Below are 19,302 nucleotides of genomic sequence, written 5' to 3'. Positions count from 1 at the left end.
TGAATTTGATCGTTTATTAATATCGTTTTTTTTTTTTTTTTATATTATATAGGTATACTGTTCCCCTGTTTTTTCATTTTTTTTTTTTTTTTCATTTTCTTTTTTTTCTTAATGTCTTGGTGGTTTATAACCATCTACACTCATGTTTCTTGAAGCTGATGGTATTGAAACTTCCATTCCTTCTAATTCTTTTGATAATTTAATTTGACAACCTAATCTAGAACTATAAATATAAAAATTAATTAATTAATATATATGTGTTTTTTTTCTAATATATGTATATAAAATGATTATTTACTTTTCTTTTAAATCGAATGCTAAATCCAACATATCATTTTCTTCATCAGTTGGTTCTGGTAACATATCAAAGTATTTTTGTTGAACATGAACATGACATGTTGAACATGCACATGAACATTCACAAGCACCTTCTAAATCAACATCATTGTCATGAGCTGCTTCTAAAACATTTGTACCGACTGGTTCTGAAACTACTGTTTTTGAACCATCTTTATTTATAAATGTGAATGTAACCCTGTATTTATAAAAATGAAAATATTAATTATTGGTTAGTCATAAATTATCGTTTCGATTATCGGTTCCGAATAAAAAAAAAAACATACAAATCCTCTTTACTTTTATTAGTTGAGGTAAAAAATCTGTTTATATTATATATATTACTATGGTTATTTATTTTATTAATACTACTATGGTTATTATTAATATTTAATCTATATACATTTTGGAATCTTTTTGAAGTTGATAAAACTTTATAAATTTGATTCATCTTTATTTTTTCTTCTTGGTTTTTAAAATGATAAATATCTTTTTTTTTTTTTTTTTATTAATTATTTATTATTAATTAATTAATTAATTAAAACATATGAATTTTAAAAAAAGAAAATAGTAAATTTGGTCAAAAGAAAACAAAATGAAAAATTATAAAAAAAATAAAAAAAAAAAAAATAAAAAAAATAAAATTATTTAAAAAAAAAAAAAATAAAAAAAAAACTTTTTTATTCAAAAAAATATTTTTTCGTTTAAATAAACATTAAGTCACAATCTTTAAAATCCTAATCTATGGAAGCATAGAGTCCATTCGATATAAATTATACTTTTAATTACTATATCAAAATACAATTTTTTAAATGAAAAAAAAAAAAATTTAAACAAAGATTTTTAAAGTGTGGTGTTTTGTGTGTGGTTGTTAGTATGCGGAAATTTAAATTTTTTAAAATGAAAAATAATATTCCCGTTTTATTCATTCCTTTGATCGTTTAGTGTTTAGATATTTATTTTATTAAAGCTAATAAAATAAATATCTTAACATTGAATAAATTTAGAGGAATTTATAAAGGAGTTAATTTTTTAATTTTTTATTTTTTTTTATTTTTTTTATTTTTTTTTATTATTTTTGTTTTTTTTTTTAAATTTTTTTTTAATTCTAAACTACCTTTAGTATAAATAATAATAAATAATAGTAAATTATTATAATAATAATAATATAATAATAATAATATAATAATAATAATAATAATAAAAAATTTTTTTATTTATATTTAAAAAATGACAAGATTAGAAATTCTTGAAAATAATAGCAAAAGAAAATTATCAATTATCGAAAAAATTCATCCAGATAAATTAGGATGTGCACCAAGTACAACATTTTTAACAATCCATTGGGATAATCAAGATGGTCACCACAATAATGATGATTTTTTAATATTAAGTAAGGGAAAACCAAATAGTCATTCAAGCTTTTTAAGAAATCAATCATTTTTTACAAAACATTACGAAGAGAAGCATGGATATGCTGTGACAGATCACCAGTTTGACGAAAATCAAGACTATCATGCTGGTTATTGTTCAAAAAATAAAGAAACAAAATCTTACCATTTGGAAGAGAGTTTTTCATTCAAAGAGTATTCACAATGGATGTCGATTTATTGGGAGCAAATCAAACATAAAAAAGTTAGAGATTTGGTTTTACCAGGCTCTCATGACGCTGCAACCTATGGCATTCATTCATCCTCAGAACGATCACCAGACTATAGATCGCCTTGGTTTGCTCCAAATGCAGTTATCAGCAAATGGTCGAAAACTCAGAGTGCAACTATTTACAAACAATTGGTATTTGGAGTACGATACTTTGATTTAAGGGTCGCACCAACCTCATCTGGCGAGTTAAAAGTTCAACACAACATGTTCTCAGTCCCCATTACAGAGGTTTTAGATGACATTGCTGCATTCATTAAAGATAAAAGAGAAATTATCATCCTCCATTGGAATCACTTTAATTTTTTAACCGATCAACAACATAAACAACTACAATCACTCATCAAAACTAAATTAGATGGTAAAATGGCCCCAAGAGAACTGGGTGTTGATGTTACAGTCGAGCAATTAGAACAAACTCCAATTATAAATATATATGACGATAGATTCAGCGTAGTAAAAGAAAACACAATTCCAGACCAAATCGCCGAGGAGAGTTGTTTTTGGTATCATCACTCCTTACGTTCCGCCTATGACTTTGATCAATATCACTCTTGCAAATCGGTAATAAACTTTTTAGAAAAAGAATTAAAAGAAGAACATTCAACTTTTTGGGTACTACAATGTGTTTTAACTGCAGACAATAGACTATCCAATTTTTATCAATTAGCTGTAGACTCGGTATTTGATTGGACTATGATGGAAATGGATTCATTCTTAAAATTATTTGAAAAAATAGAAAAATTAAATATAAAAACAAATATTATTATGACGGATTTTGTAACATTTTATCCATTAACTAGATTTTGTATAAATCAAAATCTAAAATAAAGATATACAAATACAATGTTTAAATAATAGAAAATAGAATATCATTTTTGCTTTTTGTTTTTTTTTACCAAATATTTACAAATTAATTTAAAAAAAAAACTTTATTTTTTATTAATGTTATAGTTTTATTATAGTTTTATTATTATTATTATTATTATTTAATTCCATGATTCATCATCGTCATCATCGTCGTCGTCATCGTCGTCGTAATTTCTAGTAGATGGTGGTAATGGAATAGAAATGGTTGGTGGTGCTGGTATAAATAAATCTTCTGGTGGTGCGGGAATATCTAAAGATCCTGAAAGTATATTATTATTATTGTTATTATTATTATTTCCTATATTATCTTCGTCATCATCGTCATCGTCATCATCACTATTGTTATTCATAACTGGTGGAATGATTAATTTTGGTGCATTGTTTACTTCTTCGTCATCATCATCGTCGTCGTCATCATCATCACTGTTATTATTTTTATTCATCATTGGTGGTGGTGGAATGATTAATTTTGGTGATTCTTCGAATATTGCTGGTGGTGGTGGAATTGATGATGATGATGATAATGATAAATCTGATGGTGGTGGTGGTGGTGGTGGGGCAGATGATGCAATTGCAGCTAAATTATCTGTAGATTGTGAAATTTCTATTGGTTTTGGTTTGACACCGTCTTTAACAATTGCATCTGGTGTACTATAAAAGGATAATAAAAAATTAGTATTTATGATAAAATGTATAAATCATAACTATATAAAGATACATACTTTATTGCATTTGGATCTAAACCTTGTGCCAACATTTTACCTTGAAAGGCCATAATTGGAACTTGTTTTCTGTGTAAATCGAAAAATGGTTTATATCTTGGGTCATCTTTATAACAAACACCTCCTTCGCTTGATTCTTCATTATCATCGTCGTCGTCGGCTGATGGTGGTGGTGGAGGGGCAGCTGATTTACCCATTGGTGGTGGTGGAGGTGGTGGAGGTGGTGGAACTCCGTTCATTGGTGGTGGTGGTGGTGGAGGTGATATCAAATTCATATAAAACAGTTACTGGGGCTGGTAAGGAATTATTAAAAAGCAACCTTTTGTTTTAATTTCTATATTAAAAAAAAATTTTATTATATAATTTAGGAGCAAAATCTCTTCTTTATCCATTGATAAACTTAATGATATAAGAGTTAAAATTCAAAACCTAACTGTCCCGGGTGAATTGACTAGAGCAGCTATTGATAATATCTATTGCCACATTGGATGCATGTGTTGCTCAAGTTGTGGTATTGCTGATTTCTTAAAAAGATTGACCTTAGTGAAACTCTTATTCATAGAGAATTATCTAAAACATTAAGTATCTAAATATATTTATCTCGAGATGGATGAGAAGTCATGTGGTAAGAAAACACTATCTATAAATAGAATTTTTTTAATTTTTTTTAAATTTTTTTATTTTTTTGAATTTAAAAAAAAATTAATTTATTTTTTTTTTTATTTTTTTAATTTTTTTATATTTATATTTTTTTTTATAATCATTATCAATAAATAAACTAAAAAATGTCAGATGATATCTTATTCGATTCTAAAAACTATTTTTATTTAGGAAATTACCAATCAACTATTAATGAAATTAATAAGAAATCAAGACAAATTCAAGATAAATCATTAAAATCAGAAGCAGATTATTATTTATATAGAAGTTATATAGCACAAGGAAACTATGAATTGGTACTCACAGAAACAAGAGGTAACGATCATCCAACCGTTTGTGGTTTACAATTATTAGCCACCTATCTTTTAAACCCACAAGATAATCGTGAAAACGCCATGGTCACTGTCACTCAATGGATAGCCGATGGTATTGTTAGAAATAATTATCATCTTCAAGTCATTATTGCAACTGTTTTTTTCAATGAACAATTGTTTGAAGATGCTCTTCGTATTTTAAATGAATGTGACTCTGTTGAAGGTTACGCAATGTTAATTCAACTTTATTTAAAGATCGATCGTTTAGATTTAGCTCAAAAAGCTTATGAAAATATGAAAAAAATTGTTGACCCAGATGCAACTCCAGCTTTATTAGCATTATCTTGGATTAATATTTTTAATGTACTATTTTTTTTTTAATTATATTCAATATTAAACAACCAAGATAACCATCATTACTAATTGTTTAAAAAAAAAATTATTATAGGGCGAAGAAAAATTAAAATCAGCACTTTCAATTTTTGAAGAAATGTCAGAAAGATATGGAGCTACTCCATTATTATTAAATGGTCAAGCAGTTTGCGCACTTTCAATGAGAAGATTTGAAAAAGCCGAATCATTATTATTAGAATCAATCGATAAAAACCAAAAAAATGCTGATACAATTTCAAATATCATCACTTGTTATATTAATATGAAAAAACCAAACGAAATTATTCAAAGATATTTAAAGTAAGTAATAATTTTTTATAAAAATATTTAATTTTATAACCCACACCCCATTTATTAATAATTTTTTTTTTTCCTAAAATAGTCAACTTAAAAGTTTACAACCAAATCATGTTTGGACTGTTGCAGTAAATGATGCTGAACAACTTTTTGATCAATCAAAATCAAGATTTAATTAAATTATAAAATAATAAAATAAAAATATATTAAAAAAAAATTAAAAATATAACAAAAAAATCATGTTTAATTTTACATATTTTATAGTTTATTTGTAATTTGTAATTTATAATTTATAAAATTCTTTTTCAATTTTAATTTAATTTAATTTAAATTTAAATTTTAATTATTAAAAAAATAAAAAAATATTATTTTAATTAAAAAAAAAAAAATATTTAAAAAATATTTTTTAATAATTTTTTTAAATTTTTTTTATTTTTTTTATTTTTATTTTTTTAAAAATTGTAGTTTTATTTATAAATAAATAAATAATGTATTATAGTAACTCAATAAATAATAATACACCATATAACGGAACAAATGATATACAACCAGGATATGGTGGTCCTGGTAGTTCAGGAACTAGTGGCGGTAATACTTTAGAGGATTTGTACAAGCAGTCCAATAAATTATTATTTTCAATTAGAAATGATTTAGAAACATTAGAAACTGGTCAAGATACGTCTGTAATTATTCAAAGTAAACTATCAACAAACATTAATCAACTCTCAAGGTTAACTGATCAAATAGATGGTATGGTTTCAAATGAACCTGTAGCAAAAAGAGAAATTTGGAGAATGTATGGAATATTAAAACAAATAGCAATAATAATAATAAATTAATATATTAATGTAATTTTTATTTTAAATACATTTAGTAAAATTAAGCAATTAATTGACGAAAGTAAATCATTAAGAAAATCTTTAGATACATATTTACATACAAAATATAAAAAGCAAATGGAAGAGGAGGAAAAAACTAAACTATTAGGTAGAAGAAAAGCAGGTGAAACTACAGCCTTAGGTAATCTTATGAAAGAACATCAACATTTAAATGATAGCAATTCAACAATAGATACTCTTACAGAAATGGGTAACAGTATTATATATAATTTAGTTGGTCAAAATTCAAAGATAAAGGTAAATCATTGTATTTATATACATGAAATAAAGATAATAACCAAATACTAATATGATTTTTATTTAATAGAATGTACATAAAAAAATATATGATATTGCAAATACCCTAGGTTTATCTCGTACTATTATGCAAAAAATTAAAAGAAGACAGTACCAAGACAAGGTTATCGTTTATTCAGGAATGGCAATTGTTTTATTTATAGTTTTTATTTTATGGTATTTCTTTAGAAAATAAACAATTTAGTTATATAATATAAATAAAGTTTTTTTTTTTTTGTTTTTTAAATAAAAAAAAAAATGTAGGATTTTATTGTTTTAACTTTTATAAATAAATATTTTTAGATTTCGGTGTACAGTAGTTTTACCTGGATATGTTATTATGGCAGACTCTAACCAAACTATTTTATTTGAATCGGAGCTAATTAATTGGATTTCAGAATTTATTTTATTTAGAATTTGTTCCGAATTTCCCAAACAATTAATTGAAAACACCATATACCTAAGTGAGGGATTAACGTCGACAGATTCCATGCACTGCTTGATTACCCTTTCATCGATGAAGCATTTTGAATTCGAATAGCTTAATAAATTAATTTCTACAGATTCCAAATTGTTGTTTTTAACTATGATTTCAAAAATCTCGTTAACGAATCTATTATTTTTATTAAAATTGATATCGCAGTATATTTCCATTTCTAATGATTTGACTTTGAACGATTTCAAAAATCCCAACCATATGTAGGGAGATGATTGGATCATATAAGTGTGGATATTGAGGGTATTGTTTGAAAATAGGTCGATTAAAAACTCTAGCTTTTCATTACTATCTTTTGAGACAAGTTTGAAATTGCTATTAATATTTGAAAACAATTCTTTGATGTTTGCTAGCTCGGGTACATTAAATAAATTTGTATCCAGTTTTTTGATATTTGTATTCTCTTGTAAAAAGTATTTCATTAGTTGTATCCTTGGTAATGACATGAATTCTGTATGTGTTAAATTTGATAGATCGCGATCATAATCATTTTTACTGAATAGTATCGTTAGACTCTTTAAGTTCTTCATTTCTCTCAATAGCTTGATTATGGTCGTGTAGATACTATGGTTATTTACATTGATTTCTGATACAGGGTATATGGAAATTTGAAACTCTTCCAACGAGCCCAATAACCTATTGTTTGTATCACTATTGAAAAGATTTAACAGTGTTTCCTCCATTTCATTATATGAGCTATAAAGACTTGAACTAAAACTTTTGAGATTTTTGATTTTATGAAAGCATTCATATACTTCTTTTATGAATTCACAAGAATAGTATTTGATTGTTAATTTTTCAAGGTTGTATAACCTTAACTGTTTAAAAAGATTGAATAGTTCGTCACCAAAGATGAGTACTGTTAAACCCAATGTTTTTAATGATAGGCTAATATTATATTGATCGTTTATTTCCTCCTCTGTTATTGTTTTATTTTGACTTTCTTTCTCTTTTTTAAAATCTAAATAGTTTTGATTCATTAAATCTACATAGCATTTGAGTATATTTGAAGTGTTGCTAGACTGTATTGAATAGTCAGAGTTTGGAAAATGAATATCCAATGATTTTATATTTATGAAATTTTTAAATAAAAATGCATAATCTTTAATTTCAATTGGTTCTAAAATATAATAAAAACTTTGATTAGTTTTGACCATAATTAAAATAAAGTAACGTTTAATTTACCATTTTTTAAACTAGTTCCTGAATCAAAGTAAAAAGTTAAATTTTGTAAATTTGAAAAAAATAAAAATTTGGACCCATTATCGCTTAAATGATTTAAAAGTTTTTTATAGATATTGGATGATATTTCTAGTGAAATTGGGGGTGCTTGAAAAATAGAGTATTTGGATAGTTGAAAATTTGATATAAACTCGTAAGGTTTTTGCATAAAATATCTAGTATTTAAATTTTTTGAAATATATTCAAACCATCTTTTTGAAACCAAATATAGAGATCTTTTCCACTTTATTAATAAGCCATTATAACTTCTTTCTTTATTATAATGATAATGAAACCAACAAAATCTTATAATTATGTTTTGAATATAATCTGACAATATTTTATTATTATTATTATTATTATTATTATTATTATTATTATTATTATTATTATTATTACAATTGTTGTTATTCATTGATATGGTTTTATAAAAAATGAAAAAAAAAAAAGAAAATTAAAAAATTAAATAAAAAAAAAATTAAATAAAAAAAAAAATTTAATAAAAAAATAAAAAAAATAGAAATAAAAGTATAAAGTTTGTTTTATATATATAATATTTTTAATTTGATTTTATTGTTTTTTTTTTTTTTTTTATTTTATTTAATTTTTTTTTTTTATTCCATCATGTCTTCATCATCTTCTTCTTCATATTCTTCATCATCATCATATTCTTCGTCATCTTCTTCAAATACTTCGTCATTCATAGTTATATTATCAAATTCATCTAAAAGTTCGTCCATTGAAAGTTGAGCTTTAATTGCATCTTCATCCATACCCAATTCTTCCATTTTCTTAATTCTTTCTTTTAAGATTTGAGCAGCATCTGGAGCTTTATAAATATTAATCTTGCTACGCATTTCTGGATCTTCTTCAATTTCGTTAAGGAAATCTTCTTTATCTCTTTCCATTCTTTCAATATCGAATTTCTTTGGATTTTCAATACCTTCTTTTTCAATTTGTTTATAGTAATAATGTCTCTTGAATCTGAAATCGTTTTTACCTGGATAAGTTTTCTTGACAAGAACAAAATCTGGAAGGTATTTATTTTTCTTTAAACCTATTAAATCGGAATCGTTATAGATTGAAGTTGAAACATCGTAACCTAATGCTAAATCACCTGGATTTAAAATATTACCTAAATGTGATCTGATATCATGCATATTATCATTGGCACCAAAATCGACGGATCTCATCAATTGAATATCGGCAAGAGCGAAACGACCTCTGGTTTCTCCAGTTAAATTAACATCGAGAATGGTAAATTCGACCAATTGTTTATATGATGAAAGGGCTCTAAATGGACTGTTCCAGAAAGTTAAGGCTGAAATTTCACCAGTTTGTAATGTATTTGGATCGATGAAATGAATTAAATTTGAGACTTTAGTGACAACTACTAATGGACCCATGTTACCCAATTGGTGAGCAATCTTTGGTGGGAGACAAACAATATCATCCTTTGATAATGGTACGATTTCAACAGAGAATGTAAATTTATAATTGGCTGCATTATTTTGTTCATCAGATGAAATTAATTGTTCTGATTTCTTTGTTTTAACTGGTGTAATACATGAAATAAAATCTACAAATTTCATAGCATGGTTTCTATTTGAAAAGAAGAAGTCTAAACCATCTGGTTTTTCTTTAATATTTAAAGTTTGTGAATGTGCATTATGTTTTAAAATTAATTGTTCAATAAATAAGAAAGTTCTTTTATGATCAACCTATAATATAAAAAAAAAAAAAAATTATTAATATTCGTTTTTTTTTTTTTTTTTTTTTTTTTCATTTTGAACTATAAATACCTTTTGTCTTAATTGTACAACTGAATTCCAGGTATCTTTAGCTTCAAACTTTTGACATTTATCACATTGTTGACCTTGGACTACAAATTCAACAATGAAAATTTGTTGTAAAATAGCACTTGTGAAAACTTCTTTTTGAATGGTTAATTTAACTTTTAATCTCTTTGAATGTGGTTCTGTCCATACCCAACCTGCATCAACTAATTTAACTTTATTTAAACCTTTGATTCTTTTAATACAAATAGTAAGTAATTCTCTTGATTCTAAATCTGCAATAGCCCAATGATTTGGTGGTTGAAGATAACGATCACAACCTCTACACCATTGAATTGTTAATTGTTTTGGAATACCATCTGTAATATCAACTTGACTTTTAATACAATCGACACACATATTTGATGGATTTGCTGGAATTAAAACACCACACATACAACATAATCTAAAGAAAAAAAAATATTATTAAAAAAAAAAAAAAAAACCGTATTAGTTTTAATGTTATTTAGCTAAATAATAAATGATTCTTTTTTTTTTATTGTCTTTTAACTATAATTATAGTTTTATAAAAAAAGTAATATTATTATATATAAATATAATAATAAAATATTAAAAACCTACATGTTGGATTGTTTATTTTGTGGAATGTACTCCAAGTTTTTATCTTTTTATTTGTTTATATATTATAAATTATTTAATAGCGTAGTTGGTTTTATAATGGATTTAAATATTATATATTAAATTTAAAATTATGTTTGTGATAATAATAAATTAAATATTAAAATAATATTATAATAATATAGAAACAAATAGAATATAAAATACTAAAATTCTTTTCGTTTTTTTTTTAAAAAAATTAAAATTTATTTTTTTTTTTTTTTTTTTTTTTTTTAAAAATAATAATTTTATTTTTTATTTTTTTTAAAATATTTATTATTTTTTTCTCAACGAATATAACATAAATTTAATAAATGTTCTTTTAAATTAAATAATGATTATTTTTTAAAATTAAAATTAATCATTATTTAAAAATTTTATTTTCTAAATTCATTTTTATAAAAGAAGGTTTTAATTGCTTCAATAATAATAATATTAACCTTTTTAAAAAATTAATTATATGCATATTGCTGTTGAATGGAGTTTTTTTCTGGTAACTTCTCAATTATTGATCCCATTTAAATTAATAATTTCTTTTGATGAGGTTGTATTTAATGGTGTCCCTGGTTCTATGGTTTCTATGGCTCTATTTACATTTGTTATTTTAATGATTACACCTAATTAATTAAAATTAAATAAAAAAATTAAAAACAATGAAAAAAAAAAAAAAAATAAAAAAAAAAAAAAAGAAAATTTTTTTTTTAAATTACATTTTTTTCATATTTTTTTTTTTTTTTCATTTTCTATATTAATACAATAATAAAATAAAAAGTATTGAATAATGATTTCAATAAATAAACTTTTATTAAACCCTATACATAAAAATAATAATATATATAAAACATTATCCAAAACATTGTTATTTAATAATACAAATGCTCTCAGCCCAATAACAACAAACAATGATAAATATTATTTAAATAAATCAAACTTTGCATCAAAAAACTACAAAACCTATAAAAACTTTAAAGATCAAAGAAAATTTTATGAAGAGGAGTATAAAAAGCAAAAACAACAAGAAAAGTATTACAGAGAGGCTCATGAACAACAACAAAAGCATTACAAAGAGTCTCATGAACAACAACAACAGCAGCAGCAATACCAACAGGAGAAACCAAATCCTATTATGATACCAATATTTAAAATTCTTTTCAAATTATTAGGTACAATATTATTTGGTTGGTTAAGAAAGAAATTCTCACCAACTGAATATAAAGAATTATTTAATTTCACAACTGAAACTTTACGAAAACAAAAAATTTTAATTCAAGATGCTATTGGTGGTAATCAACCATTGGTTTTATCTAAAGAGCCAAAACTTATTTCGACATCATTTATTCCACGTCATTCACAGTTTATGAATCAAGAGGATCAAGTTATGATGGTTTGCGAAATACCTTTATTAAAATCACATAATGATATTCAATCATTACACACTGTAACACTAGCTGAATCGTTACCAGATGTCGTGGTCGAAGAGTCATTTCCTTGGAATTTATTTACCCCAACCAAAACTATAAAATCTGCAAGACCCATCCGTGTAACTTTACTTATTGAAAATTATATAGACAATCCATATTTATTCGTTTTCAGCCAAAAGAGGGAATTAATACTATACGAAAGTGCTGAACACTCTACAAATAAAAGTAGTTATGACGAATACGATGTTTTTGAAGGTAATACTACTCAAAACAACATGTATCAAGAGGAGGAGGAAGAGGACGAAAATGGTCAACATTATCAAGAAAAACATCAAAATAGAAATTATCAAAACAATTCTAGATATAATAATCATAATAACAGAAAACAAAATGAAGGTGATACTATTGTATTGGATCCAAAAGATTTCCGTGAAGTAACAAATAAAAAGAAATAAATAATAAAGATTTTTTTATATAACAACTATTTTTTTAATATATTAAAAAAAGAAAAAACTTTATTTTTCTTTATAATCCAATCAATATTTTTTCTTTATTATCTACATTTATATTGGTTTGGTTTAAATCATTATTGTTATTACTATCATTATTATTGTTGTTATTGTTATTATAGTTATTATTATCTTGTTGTTGTTGTTGCTGTATTTGTAGTTGACTATTTCTTAAATCATTAATAGATGGGGGTTTGGCAGTTGGCCCTTTTCCATAAAATAAATATTCTGCAGTTTGTTTTAAAAAATCTAAATTCATATGTTCTTTTCTAACCAATTCATTTGCAAACATATCTTGATCGATTATTGATAAAATTGTAGAATGAGCCAATTTTAAAAGATCATCTGAATTTTCCCATTGTTCTTTTGTAAATGTTGTTAAGCATTGTTTGGTATATTTTAAAATATAGGATGCTGAATATCCTGGTCTATTTTTACATAGCTCTACTAATTGGTCATAAAGTTTTCTTGATTTAATTACATATTTTCTAAAAACATCATACTGATCATCAATGCCACTCCATGACTTTAAATCTGTATTGATAACTGGTAAACCTTTTTCATTCTTTGGTAAACTATTGTAAAATAAATAAATAATTAGTATATGAGTTTGGGTGTTATCTATAAACCATGTTAAATTTAAAACTATTTACCTTCTACTATAATAATATGATTTATCGATTTTATTATAAAATACAAAATCAAATGAATTTACTGCTTCTAATTTAAAATCGGTTTGCTTATATTTGATATATTGAAGGGAATCACTTTCGCTACAAAATCTTAAGAAACGTGAAATTGCATCTGGGATATCGCCTCTTTCATAATGTGGGAATTTTATTGATATTTTCTTTAAATTTTTTGCGGATGGAATTGAAAGGAAAGGATTGTCTCTAACCTCGAAATTGGTTCTACCTTTAAGTGCTACGCTTAATGATTCTAACTTTAAATTGTTTTCTAAAAAGTCCTTCATGATTTCGAAACATATATGATCTCTAACTGAAATTTTTTTTAATTGTAATGATGAATTCATTTCAAAGAATCTACTTGAATCACAATCTGGTAATAGTTCTAACCTTTCTAAATTTGGATTTTCAAACTGTACCATTGCTGTTGTAACAATTGAGAGGTTCCTAATTGATTTTTTACTTGTTATGATCTTTAAAATATCTACAGTTGGAATTTTGACTGGGCAATAAAGATGGGTAAGACTTTCATTTGTGTTTAAATATTGACAGAGTAATTGGAGGAATGTTATAAGTTCTTGATTTGGGTTTGGTGGTTTGTGGAAAATAAGAGTAGTTAATTTACTCATACGTTCATTAAGACAGTTGAAAAGAATTTCTGGTGATGCTAGTGGATAGTCGAATGCATGTGAATCGTAGTCTTGACCAAAAAGTTTTTTGTGACCCAACTCTAATGTTTCTAATGAGCTAAATGATATACCAGATTCTTCAGAAAATATGCTTTGATTTAGTTGATATGCCTCTTCAGTGGTTGGTGGGGTCTTGAAATTGAAGCAAAGTTGAAGTCTTTTTAAATTACCTCCATTCTTTTTTAAATAGTTAAATACACCAGTATTCTTTTTTTCTGACATTGGTAAACCAATACCAAATGATTCGATATTTGTACAGTTATCTAAAAATGTAAATAAATTCTTTAAAAGTGTACCTTTGTGTGATACCATTGAAAAGTGTTTAAAAAGGGTTGGGTTTAGTGACGTTATTAACTGTAATACCAATTTCTCTTTTTTGACATAGGATGCAGGTGGACCTCTAATACTAATGCTTTGTAAACCTTCTAATGGACTTTTATCCAATTTCTTTTCCAACTGATCTGCTGGAATATCTTTTAATAGGAATATATTCTTTTCTAATAGGTCGAAATGAAACTCGTCGACGAATCCTTCGAGGAATTTAAAAGATGTTGTTAATGATGTTATTGATTTGAATATATTTCTTTTATTTAAGAGATGTAAAGATAGGTCATTTGATACTAAATGTATATGAGTTGCCAACATTGATACCATTTCGAATACTCTTTTAGATACTAAACACAATGAAACTTTCCATGAAAAAAATGAATATTTATCGTTCCAGCAATAAACCAAAATCTTATTAATTATCATAGCTGTTAAATCTGGTGCTTTTCTATTTATATCTAAAATATTATCTTGGTGATCCATATTTTAATTTATTAATTTATATATATACATATATAAAACTAAAAAAAAAATGCAATATAAATAAAAAAAAATTTTAAAAACTAAACATTCAAAAAAAAAAAATTTAAAAATAAAATTTAAAAAAATAAAAAAAAAAATTTAAAATAATTTAAAAAAATTATTTGTAAAGAAATAGGGGTAAAAATATATTTAAAAATAAAAAATAAAAAAAAAGATAAATAAAAAAAAAGATAAAAATAAAAAAGAAAAATATAAAAAAAAATATTTTTAATAAAAAAAACAAACAAAAAAAGTTTGAATTTTATTTGAATTAATTATTAATTATTGAATTGGGTAAAAGAATGTCATCATTAATGAGTGGAATATTTAAGAAATTGTCATTGCCGAGATAACCATCCATTGCACCAAATAAATAACCATTTGCTTGGAAATTGTTATTAGTTGCTGTCTTTGTATTTGCTATTGAAGTTGAATCGTTATTAATATTATTATTATGTGGAGTATTTACAGATAATTCCTCGAAACCCTCTGTTGGGCTCGATCCCAATTCTGAAGTTGGTGAGCTTTCGACCTTAACATCAATATTTGAACCGGTGCTAGTTTGTAAAGATCTTTGTGGTGGTAATAAAAGTTTATTACTATCAATGTTATTATTTATGTTGTTGTCATTATTAATTTTATTACTAGCACTACTATCATAGTTAGAAAATGACAAAAATGGCTGTGATAACGATTGAGTTTGTGGATTTGGAAAAGTTGGGATAGCATTTTGGAATTGAATAGCATAGCTTGGATTATTTACATTTAAGACAGGTACAAAAGAACTTTGATCGGTTGTATATACGTCTACACCAGTTGCGAGCATGTTTGGAACAGTTGAATTTGAAGGATCGAAATTAAGATGTTCTTGGTTAGTTGGTGACAAATCAATAATTGTATCTGGTGGATAAACGTAACAACCACTCTTATTATTTAAATTTGTATTTCTATTAACCCCATTACTATACAATGAACTATTGGTACCATTGTTTTCAAAATTAAAAACTATATGTTGGGAATTTAATTGTTGTTGTTGCTGTTGTTGTAATGGTTGTGCTGGTTGTTGTTTTGTTTCTTGTCTAATAACTTCATGTCTAGGGAATTTATTAGTTATTCCAGAACCTGTGCTATTAGATAGCCTGTTTTTTTCCATAATTGCCTGAACTTGTTCATTTAATTGTGGTTGCTCATGAATTGATGGTATAATTTTGCCAATCTTTGATTTCGATCTCTTGGTTGTTGTCTTTGTGGTTTTAATTGGTTTACCAGTATAGAAAGAGTTTATTGGTGTCATATATTCGTGGAAGGTGTGGCTCTTTTTACAAGATGCTGGGTCATTGTATGGGGTTTGGTTGACTAGACTATTTGGGAATGTGTTTGGAATAGAAGGAACGACCATTTCATTAAAAACTTTTTGTGCACGTGGTTGGTTTGTAGTTTTCATATTCTTTTTATTTATAACTGTAGCTTTATATACATTTTGACCCATTAAACCCAATTTTTGCTTTTTAGCGTATGCCAAACCGCAAGCATTACACAATCTATAAAATAAATTTATATAACAAAAAAGCAACAATTAGTATATATTTAATAACATATTTCAAATACATCACTAATACCTACGTTGCTGGTCCATCTGGTCCTTTTCTCCACTCTGGTGTATTTGATGTATTACATTGGTAACATTTTAAGGAATCTTTATCCACATTTGCGCTTCTTCTTCTGTGGGTCTAAAAAAAAATTATTAATATATAATTATATGTAGTATAGAAAATATTTTTGATACATACTCTTTTAACTGGAACGTTTTCTAATACTGTAAATAAAGAACCATCTTTAGCAGAGGATGTGACTGGTATTAAAACATCTTCAAATAATTTTGGAGATCCTTCAAATGGTATCATCTTTTTATTGTAATTATTTATATTATTATTAATAATATTATTATTAATATTATTTAATGAATTTGCAATTGTGGTATTAATATTGTTTATAACTTTAAAATCTTGAGATGGTGTTGTTGGAATATTAGTATTAGTGTTTGTTGCATTAGTTGGAAATTGCTTTCCTCTACACAGCCCATAATCGTCTCTGCACTTACTACTGGGAAAACTGAATAATTATTATTATTATTAAACTCTTGGGATCTTTGAAATGTTGAGGGTGGAAACTCTTGCGAGATTTGTTTACCCGAGTGTTGTTGAATATCCATTTTTAAATAAAAAAAATATCAAATAAAGAAATGAAAAATTCAATGGGATTAAAAGTATGGGTAAGATAAAAAGTTTTTATTTTTTTTTTAGAAGTAATATTTATTTTTTTTTTGAAGGGTTTTTTATAGTTTTCTATAGAAATAAAAGATAGAATTATTATTAATTATATTAAATATTTCACTAAAAATTAAATAAATAAATAACTAATAATAGAAAAAGGTTTTTTTTTTTTTTTTTTTTTTTTTTATAATTTTAAATGTAATAATAGATAAATAAATGGATTAAAAATATAAATATAACTTTTTAAATGATTTTATTAATGGTACAAAATAATAATAATATAATGATCCACAAATAAAATTTTATAAGTATTTTATATAAAAATATTTGTTTATAGTAAAAAAAAAAATTAAAATTAAAAAAATAAAATTAAAAAAACTTTGAACAAACAAAAAACGAAAATTAAATTTAATTAAATTTTATGTACAATGAATAATAACTAGTTATTATTAATTATTATTTTTAACAAATTTAGAAATTTATTAATTATTAATAATTGTTATTTAAAAACTTTTTTTTCTTTTTTTTTTTCTTATTATTAAAAAAATTATTAATACATGTAAAAATGATAGTAGAGAAAAAATAAATAAAAAAAATATTATAAAAATTAAATTTATAGTTTTATTAATAATTAATAAAATATATTTTAAAAAAAAATTTTAAAAATTAAAATAAATTAATTTTTTAGTTTTAATTTTTTTTTTTTTTTTTTTTTTTTTTTCGATGTGTGTGGAGACACAATGGAAATATTGAATTTGAATTTGAGTTTGGATTGAATTAAAGAAAATTTACTTACTATTATAATCCTGCTTTTTATTATTATAGTGTATATTTGGGTTAAAGGAAAAAAAAAAAAAATGAATTAAAATTTAATATCAAAATATAAATTTATAATTAAATAGAAAAAAATTATAGTTTTGAATTTGAATATTAAAATTAAAAAAATTAAAAAAATATAATTGTTTTAAATTATTTTTAATAATAAAAAAAAAAAAAAAATTATTTTAGAAATTGATAGAGACACAGAGAGTGATATGAAGATTTTTTTTATAATTATTAATAATATTATAATTAAATTATTGTTTTTAATATAAAAAAAAAAAAAAAAAATATAAATATAAATTTAACTATATAGCACATTCAACAAAACAATTATAAATTATAAATTTTTTTTTTTATAGAATAATTTATTATTACTATTATTATTTTATCATTATTAATATTGAAAAGTTTTGTTTTGTTTTTTTTTTTAATTTTAAAATTTTATTATTACTTTTTTTTTATTTTTTTTTTTTGATTGTTATAGTTTTGTTTCTTTTATTTTATATTAATATTACACACATACCAATAATATTGTTTGTTTGTTTGTTTTTTTAAGAAAAAAAAAATACTTTTTAAATTAAATATGGTAAAACAACATATGGAACACGTCTACAATATTCCTTCCAAAGTTCACCATATTTCTTTGAACATTTTTGATGATCTCTGTATTGACGATGTGAATTGAGGATAACTAAATACATTGGATAAAGATAAACAAGTGGAGTGTTGAAAAGACATGGGAATGAGAATGAAAAAGCAACGATCCAATCACCAAGGTAATTTGGTTTTCTTAAAATACCCCAGAAACCTGAAACTAATAATTTTCCACCAATAGTTTCTGGTTTTTTACCCCAAATTAAAGCTTTTGGATTGGTTTTGAATTGATGTTTTTGTGAATTGGCACTGTAATTAAAAATAATATGAAAAAATTAGTAAAATATAAACCATTGGGCTATATTATAATACTATTATATTTACCATCTGAAAACATAGAAACCAATAGCAAAAATAGTTGAAATAACAATCATTTGAATTAAAGTTAAGTGAACTCTGTTATAAATTAAGAACCATGGTTGAACAGCAAATGCAAAAGTAATCCAAACATAATCACCCCAAATTAACATCCAACCCCAGTTTTCAGCAATGATATCCCATGTTGATAACATACATTCTTCAAAGAAAAAGTAATCAAAGGCATAAATAAATGTGAAGATTTGATAAAGGATCATACCACTTGATAATGAATTGTAAACTTTGTATTCTTGGGCGGCTAATGAAAAGTTAACCATGATCCATCCCATTAAAGCTGGTCTTAATGAAAAGAACTTTAAGTCTAAACCAGCAAATCTTGGATTTAATTCAACACCTAAAAATAAATCATGGATGATATTACCATGTCTTTTACCCTAAATAAAAATTATAATTAGAATTTTTTTTTTTTTTTTTTTTTTTTAATT

General features: G+C 24.2%; 11 protein-coding genes across 11 annotated transcripts in view; 4 read left to right on the top strand and 7 right to left on the bottom strand.

Annotated features, from left to right (window-relative positions):
• Positions 1 to 108: 108 nt before the first annotated feature.
• Positions 109 to 537, bottom strand: DICPUDRAFT_25949 (uncharacterized protein; the record flags this gene model as incomplete). The annotated part of the gene is made up of 2 exons (XM_003283415.1): positions 109 to 223; positions 299 to 537. Coding segments are annotated over 2 exons (354 nt in total), but the record flags the coding sequence as incomplete, so codon positions are not given.
• A 1,029-nt stretch (positions 538 to 1,566) lies between these two features.
• Positions 1,567 to 2,826, top strand: DICPUDRAFT_147148 (uncharacterized protein; the record flags this gene model as incomplete). Its single annotated transcript, XM_003283450.1, has 1 exon — positions 1,567 to 2,826. The coding sequence occupies one exon, from the start codon at positions 1,567 to 1,569 to the stop codon at positions 2,824 to 2,826; it is 1,260 nt and encodes a 419-aa protein (XP_003283498.1).
• A 158-nt stretch (positions 2,827 to 2,984) lies between these two features.
• Positions 2,985 to 3,862, bottom strand: DICPUDRAFT_74449 (uncharacterized protein; the record flags this gene model as incomplete). The annotated part of the gene is made up of 2 exons (XM_003283414.1): positions 2,985 to 3,516; positions 3,588 to 3,862. The coding sequence occupies 2 exons, from the start codon at positions 3,860 to 3,862 to the stop codon at positions 2,985 to 2,987; spliced, it is 807 nt and encodes a 268-aa protein (XP_003283462.1).
• Positions 3,863 to 4,372: 510 nt separating this feature from the next.
• DICPUDRAFT_74448 (uncharacterized protein) lies at positions 4,373 to 5,430 on the top strand (the record flags this gene model as incomplete). The annotated part of the gene is made up of 3 exons (XM_003283449.1): positions 4,373 to 4,924; positions 5,010 to 5,254; positions 5,337 to 5,430. 3 exons carry the CDS (start codon positions 4,373 to 4,375, stop codon positions 5,428 to 5,430), a joined length of 891 nt encoding a protein of 296 aa, XP_003283497.1.
• Positions 5,431 to 5,739: 309 nt separating this feature from the next.
• On the top strand, positions 5,740 to 6,622 carry DICPUDRAFT_147144 (uncharacterized protein; the record flags this gene model as incomplete). Its single annotated transcript, XM_003283448.1, has 3 exons — positions 5,740 to 6,047; positions 6,126 to 6,387; positions 6,458 to 6,622. The coding sequence occupies 3 exons, from the start codon at positions 5,740 to 5,742 to the stop codon at positions 6,620 to 6,622; spliced, it is 735 nt and encodes a 244-aa protein (XP_003283496.1).
• An 80-nt stretch (positions 6,623 to 6,702) lies between these two features.
• Positions 6,703 to 8,558, bottom strand: DICPUDRAFT_147143 (uncharacterized protein; the record flags this gene model as incomplete). The annotated part of the gene is made up of 3 exons (XM_003283413.1): positions 6,703 to 6,805; positions 6,887 to 8,042; positions 8,108 to 8,558. The coding sequence occupies 3 exons, from the start codon at positions 8,556 to 8,558 to the stop codon at positions 6,703 to 6,705; spliced, it is 1,710 nt and encodes a 569-aa protein (XP_003283461.1).
• Positions 8,559 to 8,757: 199 nt separating this feature from the next.
• DICPUDRAFT_147142 (uncharacterized protein) lies at positions 8,758 to 11,317 on the bottom strand (the record flags this gene model as incomplete). Its single annotated transcript, XM_003283412.1, has 3 exons — positions 8,758 to 9,864; positions 9,946 to 10,384; positions 11,307 to 11,317. 3 exons carry the CDS (start codon positions 11,315 to 11,317, stop codon positions 8,758 to 8,760), a joined length of 1,557 nt encoding a protein of 518 aa, XP_003283460.1.
• Positions 11,318 to 11,360: 43 nt separating this feature from the next.
• On the top strand, positions 11,361 to 12,472 carry DICPUDRAFT_96383 (uncharacterized protein; the record flags this gene model as incomplete). Its single annotated transcript, XM_003283447.1, has 1 exon — positions 11,361 to 12,472. The coding sequence occupies exon 1, from the start codon at positions 11,378 to 11,380 to the stop codon at positions 12,470 to 12,472; it is 1,095 nt and encodes a 364-aa protein (XP_003283495.1). The 5' UTR covers positions 11,361 to 11,377.
• Positions 12,473 to 12,508: 36 nt separating this feature from the next.
• DICPUDRAFT_96382 (uncharacterized protein) lies at positions 12,509 to 14,801 on the bottom strand. Its single transcript, XM_003283411.1, has 2 exons — positions 13,180 to 14,801; positions 12,509 to 13,101 (listed from the first exon to the last, which is right to left on the bottom strand). Exons 1-2 carry the CDS (start codon positions 14,709 to 14,711, stop codon positions 12,543 to 12,545), a joined length of 2,091 nt encoding a protein of 696 aa, XP_003283459.1. The 5' UTR covers positions 14,712 to 14,801; the 3' UTR covers positions 12,509 to 12,542.
• A 179-nt stretch (positions 14,802 to 14,980) lies between these two features.
• Positions 14,981 to 16,962, bottom strand: gtaE (uncharacterized protein; the record flags this gene model as incomplete). The annotated part of the gene is made up of 4 exons (XM_003283410.1): positions 14,981 to 16,291; positions 16,374 to 16,480; positions 16,541 to 16,654; positions 16,852 to 16,962. 4 exons carry the CDS (start codon positions 16,960 to 16,962, stop codon positions 15,022 to 15,024), a joined length of 1,602 nt encoding a protein of 533 aa, XP_003283458.1. The 3' UTR covers positions 14,981 to 15,021.
• A 1,455-nt stretch (positions 16,963 to 18,417) lies between these two features.
• DICPUDRAFT_147138 (uncharacterized protein) overlaps positions 18,418 to 19,302 on the bottom strand; it is a gene marked incomplete at both ends in the record, with an annotated part of 1,169 nt that continues 284 nt past the window's right edge. The window contains 2 exons of the mRNA XM_003283409.1: positions 18,418 to 18,748; positions 18,824 to 19,251. Of these exons, the coding sequence (XP_003283457.1) occupies positions 18,418 to 18,748; positions 18,824 to 19,251 (759 nt within the window). The remainder of the gene's footprint in view (positions 18,749 to 18,823; positions 19,252 to 19,302) is intronic.

Source organism: Dictyostelium purpureum, assembly GCF_000190715.1.
Source record: "Dictyostelium purpureum unplaced genomic scaffold DICPUscaffold_8, whole genome shotgun sequence".
Taxonomy (NCBI): Eukaryota; Evosea; class Eumycetozoa; order Dictyosteliales; family Dictyosteliaceae; genus Dictyostelium; species Dictyostelium purpureum.
This window is presented reverse-complemented; position numbering and strand designations above follow the sequence as displayed.